The 25,283-nt window shown below is 40.2% G+C and overlaps 1 protein-coding gene across 3 annotated transcripts in view; it reads left to right on the top strand.

Moving 5' to 3' along the window:
* Window positions 1–25,283, top strand: part of col22a1 (collagen, type XXII, alpha 1) — a 65,817-nt gene that overhangs the window by 26,657 nt on the left and 13,877 nt on the right. For all 3 annotated transcript variants that reach the window (XM_019351034.2, XM_019351036.2, XM_019351035.2), the window contains 40 exons: window positions 337–390; window positions 497–541; window positions 2,153–2,206; window positions 2,314–2,367; window positions 2,864–2,899; window positions 3,407–3,436; window positions 3,838–3,891; window positions 4,047–4,100; window positions 8,356–8,409; window positions 10,121–10,174; window positions 10,300–10,353; window positions 10,477–10,530; window positions 13,683–13,736; window positions 13,835–13,879; window positions 13,966–14,028; window positions 14,340–14,393; window positions 14,559–14,600; window positions 14,687–14,719; window positions 16,338–16,391; window positions 16,849–16,902; window positions 16,986–17,039; window positions 17,134–17,187; window positions 17,289–17,342; window positions 17,772–17,876; window positions 19,356–19,400; window positions 19,916–19,993; window positions 20,246–20,281; window positions 20,360–20,413; window positions 20,581–20,625; window positions 21,588–21,614; window positions 21,686–21,799; window positions 22,108–22,161; window positions 22,311–22,364; window positions 22,472–22,525; window positions 22,633–22,686; window positions 22,854–22,907; window positions 23,053–23,106; window positions 23,216–23,269; window positions 23,358–23,402; window positions 24,975–25,028. In XM_019351034.2, the coding sequence (XP_019206579.1) occupies window positions 337–390; window positions 497–541; window positions 2,153–2,206; window positions 2,314–2,367; window positions 2,864–2,899; window positions 3,407–3,436; window positions 3,838–3,891; window positions 4,047–4,100; window positions 8,356–8,409; window positions 10,121–10,174; window positions 10,300–10,353; window positions 10,477–10,530; window positions 13,683–13,736; window positions 13,835–13,879; window positions 13,966–14,028; window positions 14,340–14,393; window positions 14,559–14,600; window positions 14,687–14,719; window positions 16,338–16,391; window positions 16,849–16,902; window positions 16,986–17,039; window positions 17,134–17,187; window positions 17,289–17,342; window positions 17,772–17,876; window positions 19,356–19,400; window positions 19,916–19,993; window positions 20,246–20,281; window positions 20,360–20,413; window positions 20,581–20,625; window positions 21,588–21,614; window positions 21,686–21,799; window positions 22,108–22,161; window positions 22,311–22,364; window positions 22,472–22,525; window positions 22,633–22,686; window positions 22,854–22,907; window positions 23,053–23,106; window positions 23,216–23,269; window positions 23,358–23,402; window positions 24,975–25,028 (2,139 nt within the window). The remainder of the gene's footprint in view (window positions 1–336; window positions 391–496; window positions 542–2,152; window positions 2,207–2,313; window positions 2,368–2,863; window positions 2,900–3,406; window positions 3,437–3,837; window positions 3,892–4,046; window positions 4,101–8,355; window positions 8,410–10,120; window positions 10,175–10,299; window positions 10,354–10,476; window positions 10,531–13,682; window positions 13,737–13,834; window positions 13,880–13,965; window positions 14,029–14,339; window positions 14,394–14,558; window positions 14,601–14,686; window positions 14,720–16,337; window positions 16,392–16,848; window positions 16,903–16,985; window positions 17,040–17,133; window positions 17,188–17,288; window positions 17,343–17,771; window positions 17,877–19,355; window positions 19,401–19,915; window positions 19,994–20,245; window positions 20,282–20,359; window positions 20,414–20,580; window positions 20,626–21,587; window positions 21,615–21,685; window positions 21,800–22,107; window positions 22,162–22,310; window positions 22,365–22,471; window positions 22,526–22,632; window positions 22,687–22,853; window positions 22,908–23,052; window positions 23,107–23,215; window positions 23,270–23,357; window positions 23,403–24,974; window positions 25,029–25,283) is intronic.

The raw sequence follows: 25,283 nt of genomic DNA, 5'->3' as shown, positions 1-25,283 counted from the left end.
TCTTCCTTCCCACTGTCACTAATTGCTTGCTCATAGGAGATCACCTGATCATTGAGGTTCTCTCTCTAATCTTGTGAGGGTCTTTTAAGGTTCGATTATGTCACAACATCAACAAAGTTGCTCATTTTAAATGGATAGCTTGTGGATAGAAGGTCATAAGTCAACATTTAAGGGTTTCTCGGGATAATTTTTATCACTGACAGAAGCTATTTTTGTCTTTCGGAGTTTCAGCCGACCCCAGCGAGCCTCAGTATGCTTCTGAGTCAGAAACAGTGATGCTTTGGTGGAAGTCAGTAACTTTTATTAATACAAGTATTTGTTTTGTTTATTGCACAGGGACTTCAAGGGGATGCTGGGATTCCTGGTGCACCAGGGCCAAAAGGTGTCACTGTAAGTATAATCCGAATTAACGTCCACCAAATGATGGTCTGATTTGATAGCAGTTTATAGAAATATATTTCTATAAAAATAATCGTGTTGCTTTGGTTTGTTATAGGGTGACTCAGGTATAAAAGGTGAAACGGGAACACCGGGAGTCAGGGTAAGACACGTATTAAAACCCCTTTGGCTTAGGCTTATGGATAGGTTGCTTTGTAGCCACATGCTACAACAAACACAGTTTCAGAAACTACGAGATTTTACCTTTCACACCTTTCAAAGTATATTAAATACACTTTAATGACAATTAAAGTTTTCCATTTGGGTAAACCAAATTTGTGAACCTGACCAGGTTACCGGCAACCTGATAGACGTCAGGAGTTTAAACAGTTGCTTCACTCTTCACATATTCTTACTTGGGGGCCTCCTGCTACAGCCGCTAATCGTTTGGCCAAAAGTTCCGCTGCAGCAGATACGAGCTACATCTTTAAAACAGTTGTTGCTGAAGGTCACGAGAGAGTTAGCTCATTTGCTTTCCCAGCGTGTTCTGGGATTTGGGCCACGTTTCTAGGTTGAACCTGCGCAGAACACCAGCTCATACTGCAAATCCTGATAACGGGCTTAACTTTTCAGAAAGAGACTTTTCTTCTCAGAGGAACTGAGAACTGAGGGGCGTAATTGTGCAAACAGATGTGGTTTCCTTGATTTACTCTCCACACTTCCTGTCTGGAATTCTGTGGGGGCGTTACAGGATATAATGCACTTCATTCAGGCTCGCTGAAGCTTTGTTGATGTCTTAAGTTTTGTAGGAGCTGTTTGCCATCACACTGAATGTTATTTAGGCTTTTAATAATCCAGTGAAAGATTATTTCCCTGATTCAACAGTTGTTTTCAACTATTTAATGCTGTTTTGTGTTGAGTTCTTTTTCTGATCAGTGTTTCATGTTCAGCTTTAACTTCAAGCTAAACGTCTTAAACATGGTTTGAATAAAGAACTGTGCATCAAATCAGTCCACTGATTACTCTGCCGTATGGCATTGGGATGAGTAGCAGGTTCTAAGCACATATAGGCCCATTCAGACAAACTGATGCCCCTTTTAGAGCTGTCCATCAGCTGTTCAGTCAGACAGTAAGCAGTTTCCTGTTGCTGAAAAGTACTGGCAAAGTCCTTACCTCAGTAAAGCGATAAAGGGAATAGGTGGTTTGGAGGAGACACACAGGATTGATTTAAAGTTGTGCTTGCTGACTGAAAAAGCTGCTCTTTATTAAGCAACACCCGTACTAACCACGACTGTGGTTGGTCAGATTTAAGCTACAACCAAAGCCAGTATGTAGAGATATCTAAGAGGCCCAAAGGACATGTTAATAACAAGTCTTATACTTGATGATGGTGGAGGAACCTGATGGTAGTGTAAGACCTTTTATTGAAGGTCTTTCTTGATATTGTATATTGCAAGTGAAGAACTGTTTGTATAGGAAGTACTGGATGTGATTTATTATGCAAGTAAATATGATATCTGCTCAAATAAGCATTATTAAGCAAAACACATTTTCATGTCTAAGTCAGCGTTATCTTGTGTGAAACTGTCCCCAGTATTGTAGCATTTAGCTACAATAGCTATTATTCTTTTGTCCTATTGTGATTTTATGCTATTATGTTTTTTGTTTCTTATTTCCTTCTTTATTCATTACTTGAAGGTTCTTTTATCTTGGGTTTTGAAGTTTGCCTTTTTGCCTACATTTTAAAAGAGAAAATGTAATTTTCCCATTTCAGGGTGAGCCAGGTCTTGATGGATTACCTGGAAAACCTGGCTTAACTGGGAAGGATGTAAGTGTTGATTTTTGATGGCGACATCAGTCGGTGACACATTTGGTCCATCACCTTTGTATTAATAGGTTTTTGTTGGTTATGTTTTTTTTTCTTTTGTTGTTTAGGGTTTGAGAGGTCTGACTGGAGTACCTGGGCCCAACGGGGTTAAAGGTGACAAGGTATGCCCACCCACTTACCTTTATTGTATTTGGAACACTGTTCACTTGATTACAAGTTGATGATACTGTTGTGTAATGTTATTAAGTGGTGCTGATATGAGTTCTTTCAAAGACTTATCAGAAGCTTCCCAAGCTACTGTCTGCTCTCTCCAGACATTCCTCAGTCTCCTCTGTGCACCATCAAAGTCAGCCCCCTCATTTGTCTGAGAAACTAAAACGCAGTTCATTTGTCTGTCTGTAATTACCAACTTTGATGATTCCTCCAGTGGAACGCACATGCTTCTACCACACCCAGCTGCACACACACTAATGCACACACAAGCACAAAGAGCTGCCGTGGTTCTTTACCCACAAGTTTCACTTTCTTTTAGCCTGCACTACAGCTCATCTCATAAATTATGGTTGTTGCTGTGCCATCATCACATCCCTTATTTTACCCTGAGAGCCTCTTGATTCTAATGATGGGTTTGTCCTTGTTGTGTGACCTATGTCACAGGGGGAGAGAGGTCTTCCCGGATTACCTGGGGATGCGGTAAGTGCCAAAAATACACCAAAAGTACATGAGAATTATACTCTTAAGGATTATCGGTTTGCGTCATGATGAAGATAGTAGGGTTACAGCAGCATGCATTTAAACCTCACATGTTGCATTTTAACTATTTTTTAATGATTATTGCTAAAGACAGAGCAGATCATCAAAGAGTGATCGTCGTGTTTTTAACTGAAGCGTATAAAAAGACAGGAAGCGAGATCACTGTGTCTGTTAGTGAAGTGCAGGACTGTAGCTGAAACTTGACAACACTTGTTATTATATCTAAAAATATAGATTATTTCTAGTTGATGGGTTAAAAAAACGTTTTAACATCTCTTAATGGGATGAAGAAAATGAGCTTAATAATGACTAATGATGGATATGTTATTTTCTTTGAGAAAAAACACTTACATACACTGTGCAAACACTTTTTCATCACAGTAACTATCAATGAATTTCACAAATCAAAGTGAGAATGTCATTATTTATTCAGTGCTTTAATTTCAGGTACAAACAGAAGGCTTACGGGGTGAGAAGGTGAGCAGTTGTTTAACATCTTCACTGACAGCAGATTGTTACTGCAGGATGAAATCCAGGCACCAATATAAAAATAACCCTCACGAAATATGCTGTTTATGAGTAATTTGGTGTTTTTGGTCTTTGGAAAATGTGGCTTTGTGTGTGAAAAGTAAGTGAAATATGGCATTTTATGAAAATTGGAATTGTAAAGCTAAACGATATTAATTTCGGTAAATGGAAATAATGAATTGAAGAGAATATATTAATTTGCTTAATCAAATGTATTATAAACTACCCAAACAAATTTATAGAATGACAAAGGATAAGTAAGTTTAAATGTATATTGAAAATATTGATGATTAATTTCACTAATTTTTCACTATTACTGTAATAAAACGTGTCTGTTTGACCTGTTTCAGGGTGAGCCTGGACCACAAGGGCCTCCAGGTGCTGAAGGACCCCCAGGGCCTCCTGTAAGGATCCTGATTTATTATTTCGTTTCTTCCTCTTTCCTGCTGTTTAGCTTTTGATAGTTGCTGTTGTTGAAAAGCCACAATCAGATGCAATGCTCAACAATTTATTAACATGCCAGTTTTCCGGTTTTCATTTTTGGTGATTTATTCCTCAGGGTCCTCCTGGTGAACAAGGTTTACCCGGTAACCCTGGAGAATTTGGCCAGAGGGTAAGAATCTAATTTTGTTGGGAGGGTGGTGGAATATCACCTTATTGTACCGGGGGAGGTTCAGTTCACCTGATGATTGTTTTATCTTTGCATCATCTGACTTTCTGTTTCCAGCTCTAACCACAGGACACAGATAGAACCGTGCCTCGTGGTTAGATGTCATGTGAGGAGCAGCCTGTTTCTTTGTTCTTATTATATTGCCAAATTGTATTTTTGGTTTTATGTTACTCAGCAATTTCAAACTAAATTACAGTGGAACTCGGACACATTTTGTTTTTTCACCTTACTTTTGAATATGGCATTGACAGTTTTAGCAACTGAGTGAATACGGGGTACTTTAAACTCACAGGAAGAGTTTCAGCTTGAAAATTATATTCAGTTCAATTCAATTCAGTTCGGATCAATTTTTTTTATGTAGCTCAAAATCACAACAAGTTGTGATGCATTGCTCACAGGGGGCATCTGATTGTTGCTCTGTGTAGTTGTAGGGTCTTCACCACGCCTTCAGGTGATTGTTATGATTTGGTGCAAAATAAGTAAAACTGAATTAAACTGAATCTGCTGCAACAGATTGGGCATGAGGGAGGGGAGACAACGACAAACGGGGCCTCAGAGGATTAACACCTTCAGGACACAGGCAGTCTATCTAGGGTTTAGGGTAGGGGTTTGGATCTAGCTAATTCCTGTCAGGTCTAAATCGTCATCTGCGGTAACCTTAACTCTGTGCTGTCAGAACATGTAATTGTGTGGTTTTGTAAAATTCTTCCTCAATGTCTTGGAAATCAGGGGACAAAAAAATAATCTTTAAGAAACTTGGCAAAAATGCTGCTGTGACCTTGCACTACTCATGGCCTCATTCCAAATTCTTATCCTGAAGCTCCATTATGTGCATAAAAATACTGGTGGACCACTGTGCACTCCTAGTAGATGCATCTAATACATACAGAGAAAAACCCAACAATCATGTGACCTCCTATGAGCAAGCACTTTGGCGACAGTGGGAAGGAAAAACTCCCTTTTAACAGGAAGAAACCTCCAACAGAACCAGGCTCAGGGAGGGGCGGGGCCATCTGCCGCGGTTGGGGTGAGAGAAGGAAAACAAGATAAAAGACATGCTGTGGAAGAGAGCCAGAGATTAATAAAGTGTGGCTACTTTGAGGAATCTAAAATGCAAGTCATTTATCAATTTTTTCTTTGCTACATAATTCCATATATCTTGCTTCATATTATCTGATGTCTTCAGTATGTAGCTACAATGTAGAAAGTAGCAAAAATAAAGAAAAAACATAGAAACCAGAAGGTGCGTCCAGACTTAACACTTTACTATAAATCATATATAAGTACACTGGGAGTGTACACACATACTCTGATAGGTTTGAGGTCATGAGCAACGATAAATCAGATCCCACTCAGTAAATGACCAATACGACATCATTCTGATATTCAGTAACATGCACAAACAAACAAGCAAAAACCAGTAAAAATATTTTATATGATTAATATTATCCTTACCACATTTGGAGAATTTCTTTGTATAGAATCAAGAAAGCTGCTGTTTATTCTTCATGCTACTCAGAGCCTATGCTGTAGCTTTTATCAGTGCTCTCCAACAACTCGTCCCTTGTGTCTTGTATACTTCTTCCTCTCTCTCTCTCTCAACACTGGTTCTATTACATTAATTAAAACAGACACAGTGGTTCTACATAATTTGTTCCTCCAAAATATTAACAAAGACAGTGACCTCCTCTCCCCTCCCTTCTCTACTGGGAGCAATGAACTTCTTATCAGCAGTATGTGACTTTGTCATTGCTCAGCTGGGCAACACAGTCAAGCCAAACCTTGTCAAAAGACGAACTCTCTACCTCCAAAATATTTATGCTTTAACAGCATTAATAAAACAGCCACACTGGGTTTATGTTTCAGAATATGTAGAAAACATCCCTCTATGTAGCCTTGTTTTTTTTTCATGATATCAGTGGAAGTCCTGCTGAAGTACTTTGCAGCTTCATGGGGTACTTTCCAAGAGAATCGTTCAGAAAAACAGACTGTGAGAAGTTTGACCTATTTTTTTTTTCAGGTTTAGGATTGTTAAACCCACTCTGAAGATTCACAGGGAATAAGTCTGTGTGTGTGTGTGTGTGTGTGTGTGTGTGTGTGTGTGGAGGTGAGGGAGTTAAAGCTAGGCTCTGGTCTGTGATAATGGGTTGGCCTCCACTATTGCCAGTGCTAATAGAGTTGGCCATATGGTTGAGTAGGTATAGATTGGGCTGCTTTCACCTCCGCAGCTGAAAAGCAGTCATCAGTTGTCTGGTTTCAATGCTGCTGAGTCCTGTTTCTTCACCTTTATCCTTATATGATCGCTGATTGAAGCCTGGAATGCTGACTGACTGTCTTAAAGGACTGAAGATGATTACATCAACAAACTTATTAAGAAAAATCTGACAGCATGTAGTTTTATGTGAATGCAGAAGAAACAACAGCAATCATCACAAAAGGATTTTTTAAAAGATTAAAACAGTAAAATTTTGTGACTAGTTGAAAAGTAGCCTACATAGTGAGAATATAGATGTTTTATAAATAAATCATGAAGTAAATGTGTGATTTAAGTATAATTTGACCATAGCTTTAATGGGAAACTGTGAGTTGCCCCAAAACTAATGTTTCTCAATTACACTATCGATCCTCTTCCGCTTATCATTATCAGGGTCTGTGGGGCACTGGAGCCTATTTTAGCTACGACAGGGCGATAGGCATGGTACACCCTGGATGGTCACCAGTCTAACACATAAAGACAGAGAACCATTCACACTCACATTCACATCTATGAGCAATTTGGAATCACCAATTAACTGAACCCCACTAACTGCATGTCTTTGTGCTGTGGGAGGACGCCAGAGTATCCAGAAAGGCTCTGACCAGATGGTGGAGTCAAACTCAGGCACTTCTTGCTGTGAGGCCACTGCACCACCGTGCTGCCCTACACATAACAGCTAGAACCCACAACAATTTCACATCTTGGTTTTGTTAATACAAATATACTTTCTAGGCAGTGCTGGGGTCATGACCTAAATAAAGTATTACACATTACTTGTTACTTTTCTTAAAAGTAATGCTGTACGTTACTCATTTACTCCCAGAAAAAGTGATTTGTTACACTCCTTTTTGTTACTCCATAAAATAATCTTAAACAATTTTTTTATTATTACATTCATTATTTATTATTAAAAGTAATGTCCATATTTCCACTTAGACCTATCCATCATTTTCTTACAAAGTGAAATCAGCGGACTGTATCCCAATGTGCAGGAAGAAAAAACATGTTTGTTTAAATTTTATTTTTTTCTTTCTATATGCCTGACATGCCGATAACTGAAGATCCTGTAGAATGCAGCTAATGACATAATTCTAACTGTAATGCAATTTCTGAATTTAGTACCGTAATGTGTTAAATTAATCAAATTGTTACATTGTTACATTTAACACGTTACTTTTTACACTTTTTTTACACCCAACATGACTATGAGATTTCACCCAAAGTCAATTCAATTCAATTTTATTTATACAGCGCCAAATCACAACATCAAGGTGCTTTATATTGTAAGGTAGACCCTACAATAATACATACAGAGAAAAACCAGACAATCATATGACCCCCTATGAACAAGCACTTTGGCGACAGTGGGAAGGAAAAACTCCCTTTTAACAGGAAGAAACCTCCGGCAGAACCAGGCTCAGGAAGGGGCGGGGCCATCTGCTGCGACTGGTTGGGGAGAGAGAAGTGAAATGAAATGCTGTCTACTGGATTAGTGTTGCTCAACCTTCCCACATAAAAGCACGTGAATACACTAATGTTCGAGGAACAGCTTCTCAACTTGTAAAATGAGACCACCAGTGGAGCACAGGCAGAGATGACATCATTGTCATCAGCAGCTTACTGAAGTTCAACCAAAATCTCAGAGCTTTCTATTTTATGTATGTACCAAATGTACCAAATGAAAGCGGCTCAACTAAAATATTCCCATTTTTCTTTCCCAGTTTTAAGGTCTGAAAGCTGTTTTCAAGATTGCTGTGTTTGAAGAAGTTCTGAATAGCTCAGAGTACTGCGCTCTGAACTCCAAAGTGTCTAAACCCCTCAGTAGCAAATATAAGCTCACATTTCTCAGATGTTACTAAGACAATTTCGTGCTGAATATTTTATTATTGTTATCATTTGTTCATTTCATTGTTTTTATTCTAATATACTGTTATCTTATAGGGAAGGAAAGGTGACAGTGGACTCCCAGGCGTGGATGGCCTTCCTGGACCTGCTGTAAGAACCATTTGGATATTGGATTTTGCAGCATGTAAAGTGATGATAGTGATTATGAGTTGTTTTTTATCAAAGCTAGGTCAAACCTATAAATACATCTATCACAAGAGATGTGCAGAACGAATCTATTTACCCATGTGTACATTCCAGAAAAATACAGCATTATTATAAAAACAAAGCTACAAAAAGTTGTAATAGACAGTATAAAAGATGAACGTAGCTACTGTGATGGTTTGTGAAGTCCCATTCTGAAGCCCTGAGATGGGTCTGACAATGAGCACATCCTGGAAAAATCTCCTTTCTGACACTGACTGAATGACCGAAATGTAAGAGCAAATGGACGAATATGTAAATGTAAGTACACTTCTGTAGGCTGGAAGCGTTTTTGTAACCACAGCTATCGCCCCCTGGTGGCCTTTTAAAATGAACTGTTTAGACGTGGAAGCCATGACCATCTTTTATACAGTCTGTGAATGTAATGCATTTTTTAAACAAATATGTATTACTTTACAAAAAATTACTAGAAATGAACTTCCAGATTCTGGAGCTGTATTCAAATATTTTTTACTGTATTTTGTGTGGCTCACATGTAGTTTCCCCCCATTCTGAATAATCCTGACAAAATGTTGCCTAATTTTGCAATAATGCAAATATGAAGTAGTGTCTATAAAAAAAGTCTTGAGTTTAGCATCATTTTGATTTGTTGGTAAGCCATCACTCTCTAGTGGACAGGACTCAATGTCCATTGAGACTGCCGTACTAACCAAATCCTCTTTTTCAGCCACAGCTAGACATAAAGTACATATTAACCCTACTTGTATTCATGGGTGAGACCAGCCAGCATTACCTCATCCTTAACAGTTACATGTGAGCAGCACAGAGGCTCACAAAACAGCAGCTACTGTATAAGATAGAAACTTGGGACTCATTTAAGAAAAGCCCAGTGGTATACTGGGCTTTTCTTAAATGAGTCCCAAGTTTCTATCTTATACGGTCTTTAAAAATAACATGGAAAACCACAATCACAATATGTTGTCTGTATTTTAGGGATGGCGAAGCATCCCTAAAATACTTGCTTTGGAAAAATGTAATACTCATTTTACTCATTTTACGTTGCCATAGCATCATCCTCTATGCAGCTCTGTTTACATGATGTGTTGTTTATGAACATCTTACGTCAGTGCTTCCTGTAATGCCCCGATGACCTCTCACGGAGAACTGAGGAGGAATAATTTGCTATTTAAATTATGTGGGCTGCTCAATATTTGTTGTGGTCTACAAAGCATAAAATTGCTGCAGTGCTCTCAAAGGTCTCTTCATTGTATGTTTTAATAGAGGGAAAATAAACAGGCTAAATTAAAACCAACAGGTTATACCAATTAATTTCCCAAATTGCTCCCTGTAGCCAAACAGAAATGTCCCCTGTGCTCAAGCACTAGCCAAGGTTGAATTGATGGTAAACTGTGCTGCAATACTCCCCTCTAGTGGCTGCTCAGTGCTAATGATTTCAACTTTGCCTTCTGGAAATCCATATGATTAAAATTTAAAATAAATTCAAATTTAGACATTTTTTTCAAATATTTGGAAAAGAAAATTAGATCTTGGCACATTGTTCTTGTAATAAAAGCTGGATCTATTTCATCAAACATCTAAATATCTGTGTATATGATCAAGTCAACTTTTTCCACACGCTATAAAAATTATTTTTCAGGGTCCTCAGGGTCCACCTGGACCACCAGGAAACCAAGGAAACACTGGACCTCCCGTAAGTGACTAGAAACTGACCTTTAGAAATGACAGTCTTTATTTTTGCTCATGAGATTTAGCAGTGAAGGAAGATTTGCTTCAAAACATGACGAGATGCCTTTGTGGTTTTTCTCTCACCCGAAGGGTCTGCCAGGTGAAATTGGATTTCCAGGCAAACAGGGAGAGGCTGGAAAACCTGTAAGTTAAACTTTTGCGGGCTTAAATAAAAACTTAATGCTGGTACTTATAATGCCAAGTGTTTGTTGGTAGTTCCCCTGTGTGTGTCACCGAACGTCTGCATCTGATGTCTGATTTTCAAAGGGTATTCCTGGTAAAGATGGACTGGATGGTCTTCCTGGAAATGACGGTGCCATGGTGAGTGAAACTTTTAGATTTGCCTACGATGAACAAACTTTCAAGGTGTGCTAATCAAAACGATTACGGTTAGCTTATTGTTTGTTTCACAATTCCAAACTTTCTCTCTCACTCTGCACATCAGCCTTGTTTCCAGCAGCAGATTAGACATTTACAGTTAGAAACTTTAGATCTTGCTAACTGATAAAGCAAATAGCTAATGAGCAGTTTTTGGCATTCAAACTATTAAGTAAGTAAGTAAGTAAAACTTTATTTATATACCACTTTTCTAGATAAAAGATCACAAAGTGATCAAAAGTGACAAAACAGACAACAGTTAACAAAATGCAATTCTAAAAATATGTGTTTTTAGTTGTTTTTTAAAAGAAGCTACTGAGTCCAGAGATCTTAAGCTCAGTGGGAGTTCCACAGTCTGGGAGCCACAGTGGCAAAAGCTCTGTCTCCTTTAGTTCTCAGCCTTGTATGATGCATGACAAGTAGACCCTGGTCACATGACCTAAGAGACCTGCTAGGGACATAGGGCTGTAGAAGTTCAGTGACGTAGGCAGGTGCTTGTCCATGAAGAGCTCTATAAGTCAGTACCAGAATCTTGAAATGGACTCTGAATTCAATGGGGAGCCAGTGCAGCTGTATGAGCAACAGTGTCACACATGAATACTCAGATGTTTCAGTTAGAAGTCTTGCTGCAGCGTTTTGAACAATCTGTAGACGCTCCTAAGAGTTTTTGTTTAAACATGTAAACAGAGAATTACAGCAGTCCAGTCAGGATGAAATGAAAGCATGAATGACAATTTCCAGTTCAGTAGGAGATACAATGGGGCTTAGTTTAGAAATGTTTCTTAAGTGATAAAAGCAGGACTGAACCAGAGATTTGACATCTAAGCAATCATTCAAAATCTGTAGCTTAGAAACATCTTGGGGCTTAAAAGAAATGTATAATTGGATATCGTCTGCGTAGCAGTGGTAGCAGATGTCCTCAAAGGGGCTCAAAACATGCTGGAGGGGAAGTAGATATGCTAAGAACAATGAAGAACAATAAACTCTGAGTCTATTTGTGAGGAATTTGTGAATAAAATAAGAAATCTTGAGAGGTTTTATTTGGTAAATACTAGTAATTTCATCTACGTAAGGCCAGACATGAATAATAGTCTTAATGTATATTATTCATATTTTTGTGGTGTTCTTCCACATAATCTCAGAAGAAAAACTTTTACATGTATTCACTTTGACCCCTGTAATGTTGATGAGTCTTTAAGCTACAAGCTACCAACAAGGAAAGGTTTTGGTTCTCAGGCTTTTACCATTTGATCATTTATTTCAGGTAATTATGAACCAAGTTTGAGTGTCAGCATAACTAAACCACAGAACATACTGGAAAAAAATCATGGAGACAAAAATATTAGCCCACACCTCAGGTGTTTCCAGTCCCATTGGCACAGGTGTATAAAGTCGAGCCATGCATGCAGTAATGGAGTCTGCCTTTGCAAACATTTGTGAAAGAATATATGGTTCTAAAGAATTTGAATACGATGCTGTAAGAGGAGGCCACCATCGCTCAGCTGTAAGTGGTATTACACAGTGGAAGCATTTAGGGTCCACAGCTGGGTTCACCGAGTGCAGAGGTGTACAGTCGTCAACACTTTAAAAAGTCGTTAACAGTTTGCTGACTCAAGTTCAAGCTCAAAACCACCGGCATTAACAGCAGCACAAATATGTGCACTGAAAGCTTTGTGGCATGGGCTGTGATAGCTAAGCAGCTTTTGCAGGTGGCAACAGTCATACTGGCCTTTTGGACTTAAAAGTGACACAGCTAGTACCATGTGCACCATCTTTTGATGTCAGAATAGCTTTAATTCCTTGTGCCATATTTTGAAGAAGGCAGTGGATAGAAGGTAGATTTACACTTCCATGTTTTTATACCAAATTCTGACCCTACCATCCTAATGTCACAGCAGAAATTCAGACTCATTAGATCAGGTAACGTTTTCACAATCCTCTGTGATCTAGTTTGGTGTGCCTGTGTGAATTGTAGACTCAGTTTCCTGTTCTTAGCTGACTGAACTGGTCTCCTGCTGCTTTAATCCATCTGCACAATCTTATGTGTTCAGAGATTATCTTCTCTGATACCTTAGTTGTAATAATTGGTTATTTGAATTACATTTGCTTTCCTATTATTACAGCACTTTTTGTACATCTTTTTGTAAATTATCCTACTCAACATGTCTTTGAATCTGAATGTGCTACTTTTAATAACTGTACAGCACTCATTTCTTTTCTTAAGTTGTAAATTTGCCCCGTACACTCTTATTTATTGTTTTTTTTATGTTATATTCTTTACGTTTGTGTGAATCTGTATGCTCCATCTGACTGTCACTTTGCTGCTGGAACACTTGAATTTTCCCAGTGAAGGACCATAAAGGATATTTCGATTCTGTTCCATTAACTCAAAGCAATCTGGCGATTGTGCTCTGACAACAAGAAGATATTTTAAACAAGACAACTGTTGCTCACTGGATATTTTTCTTTTTTAGATCATTCTTTGTAAACCATACAGATGGCTGTGTGGGAAAATCCCAGTAGATCAGCAGTGTCTGAAATACTCCGACCAGCCCATCTGGCACCAATAACCGGGCCACGTTCACAGTTGCTTGAATCACCTCTCTTCCCCATTCTGATGCTCAGTTTAAACTTCAGCAGGTCGTTTTGACCATATTCATAAATTTAGTTAAATCTTACATCTTCGCAGTGTACACATGGATGAGAAAAGATAAAATGACAAAGCAAAACAAATCCAAATCACAATATCACAGAAAACAAGTCTATTCTTCTCTTTTTACCGTTGTTGCGAATCTCAGGGCTTTGGTACATTTGATTGGGAGATTCTTCACACCGAGTGAGACTCTGTGCAGAGTTGTGTGTGTTGTGGCTGTTGGGCAACTTTGGAGGCGAGCTCCAGGCTGCTCATCCAAACTCTGCTTCCTCATAAAAGAAAAGTTGCACAGAAACCACAAGCAAACTTTTAAAAAAATGTTTTGGTTGCTAAACAGTGGGCTCACTGGTGCCACCGGGCTGGTGATGTGCCTGGAAAATGCTTTTGGCTGGGACGAGTTTTGAAAGTATGACATCTAAATTATAATCTTGTGTCTCTAAAGGGGCCCAGGGGCGAGCGTGGAACAGATGGTTTTCCTGGCAAGCCTGGACCCAAGGTAACGTGATTAACCTTACCCAGAAATACACTGAGCTTGTGCTTGTTGTGTTATTTATTCAGAAAACCGCCATATTAACAAGTGCGTTTTCTCTGCAGGGCGACGAAGGGCCTCCTGGACCAAGAGGACCTCCAGGGGAGAGAGTGAGCTCACAGTTGCCTTCGTTTTTGTTTGTTTGGCATTTGGATTTTATGGAATACATTTTATTTACATTTAATTTTTTTTCCAGGGGGAAGCTGGTGCCCCTGGACAGGCAGGTACTGCTGGAGCACGAGGTGACCGAGGCGTGCCGGTAAGGTTCTCAAAGCTTTCACAGTCATTTACAGCGACATCTCTGATTTACTTCTGCAAACATGGGGCACTGTCCTTACTTCACTTTTGTACATTATGTAATCATTTCTATTAAAGTCAGCTCCAGTAAAATGAATGTCCCTAATTGCACTGGGTGACCTCCTGGGAACCCTAGGGGCCCGGTGGTTGTTCCCAGATGCCATTTTGAGACCGACTGACTTTCCAATTATAAAGTTCTTACTTCCCTGTATTAATATGCACATGAATATCTGAGATTTGTAAAAAAAAAAATGAATATTTTGTTTTCCATAGGGAGAGAGAGGACAGACAGGACCAGTTGGGCCAAAAGGTGAAAAAGGCGACAAGGTAAAAAAGAAAAATCCGGAACCTCTTTTATATTTTGGACACCTTAATAAAGTGAAGGAATAGGAGCAACGCTGCTGTATTTGTCTCACTAATGGTCACCCTGCAGTATTAGCTGTAATAAGGTAATTAGCATCCAGACTCTGAACATATTGTCTCCTGCCTCAGGGTGAAGTGGGAGCTATGGGACCGCCGGGCATTCCGGGAAATGTGAGTAATATTTCTGCTGTTTGTGTGCGTGTTAACTGTAATAGAGTGCAGATGTGGTGAAATGTCACCTGCTTTCTTCTTCACAGGTTGCAAACGTCATTCCTGAGCCCGGAGAACCTGTGAGTACGCTTCTTCTATTTCACAAACTCCAGAATCAAATCTGGGAAGAATGGCTGTTTTGTTTTTTTGTTGGTTTCTTTTAATTTGCTTGATTTAAAAAAAATTGTTTACATATTATATACCACCGATCAGACATTGACACCTGACAGACAGGTGAAGCGTATAACACTGATTATCTCTTCATCATGGCAGCTGTTAGTAGGTGGGATATATTAGGGAACATTAGGAAACATTAGTGAACATTTTGTCCTCAAAATTGATGTGTTAGAAAAAGGAAAAATGGGCAAGTGTGAGGATTTGAGGGAGTGTGACAACCCATATGGAAAAGATATATATAAATCTTATAAAGTTTGTATCTGTCTTGTGTGAAACTTGTATGAAAAGCGTACAAGAGTGAAAACAGATATAAGATCCCTTGAAAAATCATATAAATGAAACTTGTATGTTTTGGATACTTCCTAAAACAATATATGAAAGTAATGAGAAAGTGTCCACTTTCATGAGTAAATCATATAAGCCTTATATGATTCACTATATGAAGTAGGCCACATCTTATGCAAGTCTTTTATAAGTTTTTACTATTTCTTTTCCATATGGGAAGGGCCAGATTATGACAAGTGTGTCAGAGCATCTCCATAACTGCAGCTCTTGTGGCGTGCTCCTGGTCTGGTGGTCAGTGTCTATCAAAGGTGGTTCAAGGAAGGAACAGTGGTGAACCAGTGACAGGGCCATGGACTGTCCTGTGTGGTCCGATCCAGCAGTTAAGCTACTGTAGCTCAAACTGCTGAAAAACTTCATTCTGATTCTGAATACACAGAGCATCAGTTTGTTGTGTATAGGTCTGCATAACCACAGAGCTGTCAGGGTTCCCATGCCGACCCCTGTCTTCCAGGGAAAGCGCCAACAATGGGCATGTGAGCATCAGAACTGGACAACAGACCTCGTCTGTTGAATCACATTTACTTCTACATCACATGGATGGGCGGGTGTGTGTGTATTGTTTACCTGGGCAACACTTGGCACCAGGATGCACTATGGGAAAAAGGCAAGCATGCAGAGGCATTGGGCCATGTTCTGCTGTTCTGCCATCCATGTGGATGTTACTTTGACACGTACCATCTACCTAAGCATTGTTGCACACCATGTACACCCTTTGATGAAAACACTACTCCCTGATGGCTATGGCCTCTTCAGCAAGATAATGCCACCTGCCACAAAGCAAAACTGGTTTAGGAATGGTTCGAGGAGCACAACAATGACTTTGAGGTGTTGACTTGACCTTCAAATTCCCCAGAACTCAGTTCAATCAAGCATCTGTTGGATGTCCTGGATAAACAAGGCCGATTCATGGAGATGCTACCTCACAACTTACAGGACTTACAGGATGTGTTGCCCAACATCTTGGTAACAAATACCACATCACACCATCAGCACGTTCAGGGGTCTAGTAGAGTCCATGCGGCGAGTCAGGTCTGTTTTGGCAGAAAAAGGGGAACAACACAGTGTTAGGCAGGTGGTCATAATGTTATCCCTGATCAGTATACATAAAACGCTGTACTTACTCTTCTCGTCTTATGCATTTTTGCCATTTATTTCATTGCTTGCTTTTACCTTAAGGGGAGACCTGGAGAGAAAGGAGAGAAAGGGGATCAAGGGAAACCAGGAGAGATGGTGAGTTTAGTTTTCACTTCCTCTTTTTACATAACCAAGCTTCATCCAGCAATACGCTCAGGATCCCACTAGGTGCCAGTAGAGATTTGACATTGCTGCAGCGAGGATGTCCTGTTACAGTGAGAGAGCTCCCGAGACTTTCCTTAATTGGCTAAGTAAATTAAATATTTGACACAGTCATGCAGTGCCCTGAATCTCTGTTCTCTCTGCTTTGCTGATATATTGTATATTAGGTGCAGCAGAACAGAATGCATTGGTATATTTAGCATTAAATAGGCAACATGAATTCTGTGCTGGAATTAACACTCATATTCTTAAGGCAGCATATGACAGTAAGTCTTAAGTCTTTTTGTTGTAGAGGATCATCACTATTCTTCATTCATTTTTAGAGTAGCCCTTTTAGCGCTTTAAGAGAAACGTTTAAATATATTTTTAAATTAATGCGTCTTCTCTGTAGGGTCCAAGAGGACTACCTGGTGAACAAGGTTTTAAGGGACCACCTGGGATACCGGTACAAAGCTTGTTATCTCCTCACTCGTTTTAAGCTGCAGTCCTTCCGACTGGAATATCTCTGATTAGCTGTTTTGCTTTCAGGGGCCAAAGGGTGAGACTGGACTCACTGGAGAGACCGGGCGTGTTGGAGACCCTGTAAGTAGTTCCATCTAATAGGATTCACCTTTTAACATCAAGCGCTACGTTTTCTAAACGATGAGGATGACGATGACCTCTGTGTTTCTTCCAGGGTCCACCTGGCATAGCTGGCCCTCAGGGTGCCCGTGGACTACCGGGAAGTGTGGTTAGTCTTTTCTTTCTGATCAATTATGTCTGTTGCATGTGCTTCCTATGTCTTTATACTACACATTCTTATATTAGCTAACAGTTCTCTTTATGTTTTAGGGCATACCGGGAATTATTGGGCCTCCAGGTCCAGCTGGACAAAGAGGAGACAAGGTCAGTCGCTTATTTTTAAAATCCATGAGTGCGTTTGGTGGGTGTGATTTGACAGGATCAGGACTTTGCTGAGACTGGTATTGGCAGTGCAGAGAAACTGACTGCTGAGAAAAAGAGTGACCTTGTATGTCCTCCATCATTGTTTCAGTCTGTGAATCCATTTGAATCCTGCTGCAGCAGCTACATGTAGGAGTAGCAATTCAGAGCTCTTTGTACTCTCTCTAATGCCTTTGCAGTTTTAATATGCAGAAAAAGATGTATAATAATTATAAGACTGAGATTTAAAATAATAAATGATCATACATAGAACTGAATTTGACTTTGCCTAAATTTCTTTCAGAATCCAGAGCAACAAAAAATATCTGAGGCATCTGCTTTGCTGACTTGAGAGACAAAAGCAGTATTTTTTTATTCCATTATTTATTTTAGGGGGAACCTGGAAAACCAGGACAACAAGGTCCCGCAGGACCACCTGGAGAGCCTGGTTTGACTGGACCTCCTGGACTACCAGGGAAGGGGAAAGATGGGCAAAATGTAAGGCACACCTTTTTTGTTGTCAGCTATGTTATTTACTGAATGTTTACCATAGTTCATCTTACAAATATAATGACGTTTAAAGTGATTCATTATTATATTTAATACAATATCATATTATAGGAAAGTGCCACAATTAAGCGTTTACCAGCTATGATTAGAATAGATAAACTTTTTTGGATTTTAGCGCTTCTGTATCACATTAAGATTTTTGCATCTCCATCAGCATGGCAGCTGTATCCATCTTTTATACTGTCCATGGCTACACCATGGAGCCAGCTAATGCTAGTTATAAAGAGGACAAACAAAAAATTTCAACCTAAAATTAGAGCACGGGCTCTTTGTAAGGGCTTTATTACATAGCATCCATAATATTTGTCCAATATTTCAACTAAAATGCTCAGAAAGTATGTTACGTATGTGAAGCCTAGCCGACTGCCACCGGCTACACCTACCCGACTGCCACCGGCTACACCTACCCGAGGACAAAATTAGCTCTAGAGATGTGCATGACCGGCTTGTAAATAAGTTATTTTCAAGGCTGAAGTTGGTATTTGAACATTGGAGTCTGCGAAGACTGACTCACTTTTGCAGCCTACCTCAAGTGGCCTTTAGAAGAACTGCAGTTTTAAGGAATTTTGCATAGACATTTTATTCCTTTTTCCTATTTCTTATTCCTAAGCAGTTTACCTTCAGCTGCTTTAAAGTTTGGGAGAATTATCCTACTGAACACTGCCAAACCATATTGTTTTCTCTTATTATTTGATTATTATTTGACACTTGACATCCTAATAATGTAAACAATCAATACATTTATACACAATTCCTGCTTCGACTCAAAATGCTGGGATCTTTTGGGAACTAATCCTGTAAATTTGCACAATATTTGCCAGCACAGCATGACTTTGTTGTACTGACCAACACCAGAAAAGCAATATTAGACATGATATTGTGAAGTCTATATCTGCATTTTAACAACAGAAATGTATGTTTATCAAGGTTAGGATTACCTCTCCCGTGTGACTGTGCCTGTGAAGCAGTCTTCTGTATTTCCACACGTGTTCTGCTTGTAAACATCTCCTCGCCTGTTGAACCGCAGCGTAATATGAGCACTTGTATGAGCAGAAAACAAGCCTGAGTAGGCACATTTTGTGCTGGAGCTCAACATGTGTCTTCATCATTTTTCACCGTGATCCAAACATGTGGCCGTCCTGCTGACAGGGCAGAGCAAACAGGAAGGACATTGTTAAGACATATAACATTAAAACAGCAGAGGGGCACAACAGATTTGCCTCACAGCAGTTTTCACTCCCTTTTTTTTCTTGTTCCTTCTTTTACAGCTGCCAGGTGCGGCCCTGAGGCCTCGATACAGTCACGTGCATGAAGAATAGGAGCTCTTTGTGGAACATAAATGATTTATTCAAAGATGTTTAATTGCAGTATTTTGGTTAATAACCAGTTTTATTTGTGGTATTACAGGGAGACCCGGGGCCACAGGGAATCCAAGGACCCCCAGGGCTGAAGGTAATGTCATTTCAGAAGTTTGTAAGAGTTTTCTAGGTCTCCTCGGCTGTTCCGGTTTATCATGCACAGGTGCTCTTTTGTTGATGTGGAAAAACTTTCTTTCTTTTTAGTTGTTGTTGCCCGAATGAGGAAAAAAAACAATTCATCTTTGTAGAAAGCAGCAAAAGCAATTTCCGTGTCCACTGCTCTGTGACCGTCGCTCTGATTATGACTGCCTCTTTGTTGTGAAGAGCCTGATGTGAAGGTTTCAGCATGCGTGAGGCTGGGAAGGGGCATTCGGTGGATTTATGGTGTCAAACTGCTCACCCTCATCACCGAGACGTTTTCTCTTCTGACTACAGAAATGTCAGCCTTAGATTGTATTTGTTTTATTCATTTTTTTCCAATCACCCAGATAAACACTGAGTTGTATTTCTGGGTCGGCAATCATTGCTGAATGCAGTACGCCAGAACCTTAGCTAAACATAATGGCAGCTGGAGGGTGAAGTAAATTTAGCTTTTTCTTTTCGTGCCAGGGTCAACCAGGGTCAAGAGGAGAACCTGGGTTACCAGGCGACAGGGGTCCTGCAGGAGAAGGCAAAGTGGGACAACCGGTACGTACACCACACCACAGTTATCCTTTTGACTTTCAGATCACTGGTAACCCATCGAAGTTAGCGACAGAGTATTGTTAACGCCCATCCTGTTTTTATTTAATTTCTTTTATCTACTTGGAAGCACCAAAGATAAACTCTAATGCCAAAATATGTGACACTGAAAATGTAACATCTCATCTTCTAGATCCTGAAGATTTAGAATGTTGCTTTAACGTTAGCCACAAATTTCACCATGACTGTTGTTTACAGGGACCTCCAGGACAAACTGGACCACCTGGACTTGTGGTAAATATTTACTGAAGCATTTTTAAATAACTCCACGCTATTATTGTATCTTCTTTAACATGTATTTCTGGGTTTAAGGGTTTGAGGGGTCCACCAGGTGTCGCTGGTCCTCAAGGCCCAGCAGGTCACAATGTAAGTCCAACACTGAAATATTTACTCATAAATAAGTTTTTTTATGCTTCACTTGTCTTGACTTGTATAACTCTCTGCAGTGAACCACAGATTTGGTGGATGATGATGCATACCTGTGATCTTCAGCTGATAGAAAATGTGATGTGTTGCTTTTTCTCCAAATGTAGGGTCTGCCAGGAAGGCCAGGAGAAAAGGGCTCACCAGGAGAGCCTGTAAGTACACACAGCTAGAGAACAACAAGCTACATCAGAGCTTCTGTTTCTCCAGCTGTTTGCTTAGTTTTAGTGCATGCATTAAATATAAAGCGGGATATGAGAACACTTTGTCCTGTCACTATCACTAGGATCATGTGAGTTATCAGAGCAATTTTTACCAAATAGTTTGGACTTGTTGGTCGCAGCTTTTCTGTTTGGTTCACATTATATTTTCCATGAAAAGGTTCTAAAAAGACCTAAGCTTAGCAGCTAAATATGTTTCTCAGACTTTAGCATGAAACAAAATAGACATAAAATGAGAGCAATATTGGAGAGAGACTAAATTAATACTCAGACTAAATTAATACTACATGCAGTGTCCTTTGGAGTGTTCTATGGGGGTTTCAAAGTACGTACAAAGCATCATCTTCCTCTGAAGGTTTTTCGGGTGTAGCTGTACAGCGAGGATGAGGGAACTTAGTCACTGAGGAGGAGCTCAGAGTAGTTTGGGTGGTTTGGGCATCTTATGTGTCCTCTCTGCCTTGACGTTGCCTCAGTATCTTAGACCTGGAGGCCATGACCTGGGCTCCTCTGCTTAGACTGCTACCCCCACGACCTGGACCCAAATAAATGGCAGGAAACAGATGCACGGCTGAATGGATGTTGCTAACATGCTCATTCTACCAACTTTATAAGACTATATTTTCTTCTTGTTAAAGAATAAAGTCAACCTTAGAGTCTCACTAATGTAAATGGTCAGCTTCTGGCTGCGGCTCGGGGAAATGGGAATAAAACTGGCATCTAGTTTTAAAGTTGAGGTTGGAAATCTTGAGAGTCCACTAGAACGCAGCATTCATTTTGAAGCAAGATGTTTATATTCTATATATATGTGATACTTTTTTCGGACACAATTTTGGCTTGTGCACAGATCCCTTGATGTTGCTTTGTTTCTATTAACTCATTTATTTTCTGTCTCCCAGGGAAAAGCCCCAGACTTTGACCCAAAGGTAAGAAGCCATTATTTGATATGATTTGATATGTGGATCATTTGATGACAGCGTGTCTGTGCCATCTTTAGGAGTTTTGCTCAGACTGCCCTGCAGGACCACCGGGACCACCTGGACTCCCAGGAATCCCAGGAGATAAAGGACAACAGGGACCTCCTGGGAAAAATGGGGAAGATGGATACCAAGTGGGTCAAAGTTATTAACATGTCATAATTAAAGTGAATGACCTCACTTCACTTCTCTTGTCTAAAGTCTATTATAATGTAACAGCATGTATTTAAACACATTTTATAAAGTGTGTGTTTGCTGCCCTGTGTGAGTCATGAGGTCTGAGCCTCATCTCATCAGTCACCTGCCGTGACGGATGGCGAGGCTCTGTCTGCATCATTAGCTCGGCCTCCTCTGGGGGGTAGCGGTGAACGATTAGCAACCAGCGACTGTGCTCGCTACTGTTGGCTCGGACAGAGACTGATGGTCTGCTGTGTCACTGCAGGGCCCGCCAGGACTAGCCGGACCTCCAGGGGCCCCCGGAGCTGATGGAGGAAAGGCACGTTTGCTCACTTACTGCCAAACTTATTAGCTGCTTCTATCAGTTTTGTTTTGTTTTTTTACATCATTCAGATGTTAGGGTCATATTTTGAACTTTATTTTCTCGAGTTTGTCCAACCAAATGCTTTTCTCTTTTTGTCACCACAGGGTGTGAAAGGTGATCGAGGACCTGCTGGAAACCCCGGAGACAAAGGGGACAAGGTTTGTTTTTCCACTGTGACATTTCCAACCTTCCTCTCGCTGTGTTTGAAGAAACATCCAATGCAAAGTCTTCAGCTCGATTTTAATGACCATTATCTGTTTAATAGGGTCACCCAGGGCCTCCTGGTCACCCAGGTCCTCCTGGATTAATGGGTACACCTGTGAGTGGATGTTTTAGCCTTGTTTATAACATTGTCAGAATACGGGAGCTTTTTTTAAAAAAAAAAGTGAATATTGACCTCCACTGACATCATCTCTTCCTCTTCAGGGTAACGATGGGCTGCCTGGGCTTGCGGGCCCCCCAGGACCCCCTGGAGAAAAGGTCAGTTAGCACCCTGTGTACTTTCTGCTCAGAGAACCCATTACCCATGTGTCATTATTGTACAACCCGCTTCCCTCTAGCGTGTAGGTCACCGCCCTGTGCCGTAATAATGGCTATTAATCATTTCTTTTTTGTTGGTGACCCGTTTTTGTCTTTGTTTGCACCAGGGCAAAGAGGGTCTCAAAGGAATCCAGGGACCACCAGGGCTTCCTGGCTTGATAGTAAGAAAAATCATGAGAACGTAAAGCATCATGAATATGCAGTTCCTGCTGGGTGCTGTGATTATTTTGGGCAGCAATATAAAACCATAAGTGGGCCTTTGGGTCTTTGACGTTGACCCTAAATAATTGTTTTCCTTTATCACAGGGACAACCTGGCAAAATGGGAAAAGATGGCAGACCAGGTGAACCAGGAGAACCTGTAAGTTGATGGAAATGACCCACAGAGCACATAAAGTTTGAACACCAACTGGAAGATTTTGTCTGTATTTATTTATTCACATTTGCTCACTCAAGGTGTTTCCTTTCAGGGCAAACAAGGTGAAACTGGACCCCCAGGAAACCCAGGGCTCAGGGGACTCCCTGTAAGTAACCAGCAGTAGATCTGATGGAAGAACCTGGTGATATGCAAATTGCTGTGACTGATTCGCTGCACCTTCTCTTTCTAACCAGGGCTTTAAAGGCCACAGAGGAGAACCTGGAGCTCCAGGTTCTAAGGTTGGTTTGCTTTTAATGTGTTTGAGCAGAGCTGTTAAACAAGAGTAATATGTTAGAGACATTACAAGAGAAAGGAGTTATAGGTCAGTGTTAATGAATGGTCAGGTACAAAGACTGAAATCATAATGAGTGAAAAAGCAGCCAATGACCAAAGGAAAACTTTAAAATACCATTTTAAAGACTTTTGGCTTTTGGAGGCAAAGCATAGATACATGATGGATAACTTTTGAAGACATTTTTCGTTTTCTCTATAGCTGTCCATTATCGTTTCCACTTTACTGAATAGCTGAAACATCAAACGCAAGGAACCACCGTTCCAATACTGTTGTCTTCTGAGGATGTAAGGTTTTTTTTCAGCCCGTTACCACAAAGAAAGGCTGGCTATCTTGAGCTTGCCTGGTAGTCTAACCGTCAGTTTAACTAAAACATAACTATTTTTCCTTTTTCATGCAGTATCAGACTCCTAAAGCAAAGTAAAATAACCCAGCACATTACAGACTTTATCAACTAATGTAATGCCACGACTAAAGAATACAAATACTGAGAGTTTCCAGCAACAAGAAGGGACACAGTTTCTTCTTTTACTTCACAAGGCCACGCATAAACAGCTGACCTTAAAAATGCAAGCTAAAACCATTTTGAGACTCTGGCAGTGCAAAAAAGCAGAAAATCTGCACCAGTGCACTTTTATTTATGTTTTGTGACAGCATCTTTTTTCCTGAAGAGGTGTGCAGTTTCCCAGACAGCGTGATGGGTTCTGAAACAACTACCCAAAATAATCTTGGTGTCTGTGCAGACTTGCTGCATTCGTATTACCCTCAAGAAAAACCAGTAAAATATGCAAATATAATCAGTGATGGTGCCATCGCAGAGCGTAAGGACGACTAATGTAGCCGCGAGTGTCGTCGTTGGTGGTTTTGAAGAGTGTCGCGCCGTCACTTTCTCAACTGCTCACAAATGCATGCAGTGTGAAACTGGCGAGGAGTGTTACTTAGTCTCTGGCTCAACAGCCTTACTCACAGCAGGAGTGCAGGGTATAGCACAAAGCCACGCTCGCTGTTTAGCGCGCCGCACTGCAGCATCACCTCATATCTGACACCAGCCCAGAGGCTCACCTTTTCTTTTTTTTTTAAACACCCGTTTTGATAGAGACTCATTGCACCTGCTGCTTTCTTCTCAAACACCACACACCTGCAGGAAAGCCCCGTGACCAATAGCATGGCTCATTACAGACAAGTCTGAGTGAGTCACAGCGAGGCAGGCAGCCTCCTCGCCCTGCAGCCACTCTGCAGACAGCTTATTAGAGGAAGTGTTGCCATAGACACGAGACTTACCCTTCATTGTCACTCCCATGTAAATTAAACTCAATCATCAAATTAAAAGTAGATTTTACAAGTGCAGACTGTACCAGCGTAGTCTGGAAGCATCATATAGATTCTTACAGTACACTCTCTGGCCTGCAGTGCTGTGCTATACTTGGTTACATTATACAAAGGTTACATTATGAGTCATCATAATGCAAACTTCATATTCTCTCCTTGTTTAGTTGATGTTTTTTGTTATGCGGCACAGGGAGAAGATGGAAAGTCTGGATCACCTGGACGTGACGGTAAAGCTGGGAAAGAGGTACGTAAAGCTTTTTACACTTGGTGAGTTTTTTCTCATTTGTTTTTATCACGTTTATATTACTTCTTTTCTACTTTAAGTGCTTAATACATTTATTAGAGGAAGGTAATACACAAGAAGGTAATTCAGAAAGTGGAGACAGCTGGGGAAAACAGCAAGAACAGATCAGGAGTAACAAGACAGGGGAAGCAAAACTGAACACAACACACAAGCATCAAAAGAAAAGCATAGTGATTCCAGAAAAATCAAAACCCA

Source organism: Oreochromis niloticus, linkage group LG22 (genome assembly GCF_001858045.2).
Source record: "Oreochromis niloticus isolate F11D_XX linkage group LG22, O_niloticus_UMD_NMBU, whole genome shotgun sequence".
Classification (NCBI taxonomy): Eukaryota; Metazoa; Chordata; class Actinopteri; order Cichliformes; family Cichlidae; genus Oreochromis; species Oreochromis niloticus.
This window is presented reverse-complemented; position numbering and strand designations above follow the sequence as displayed.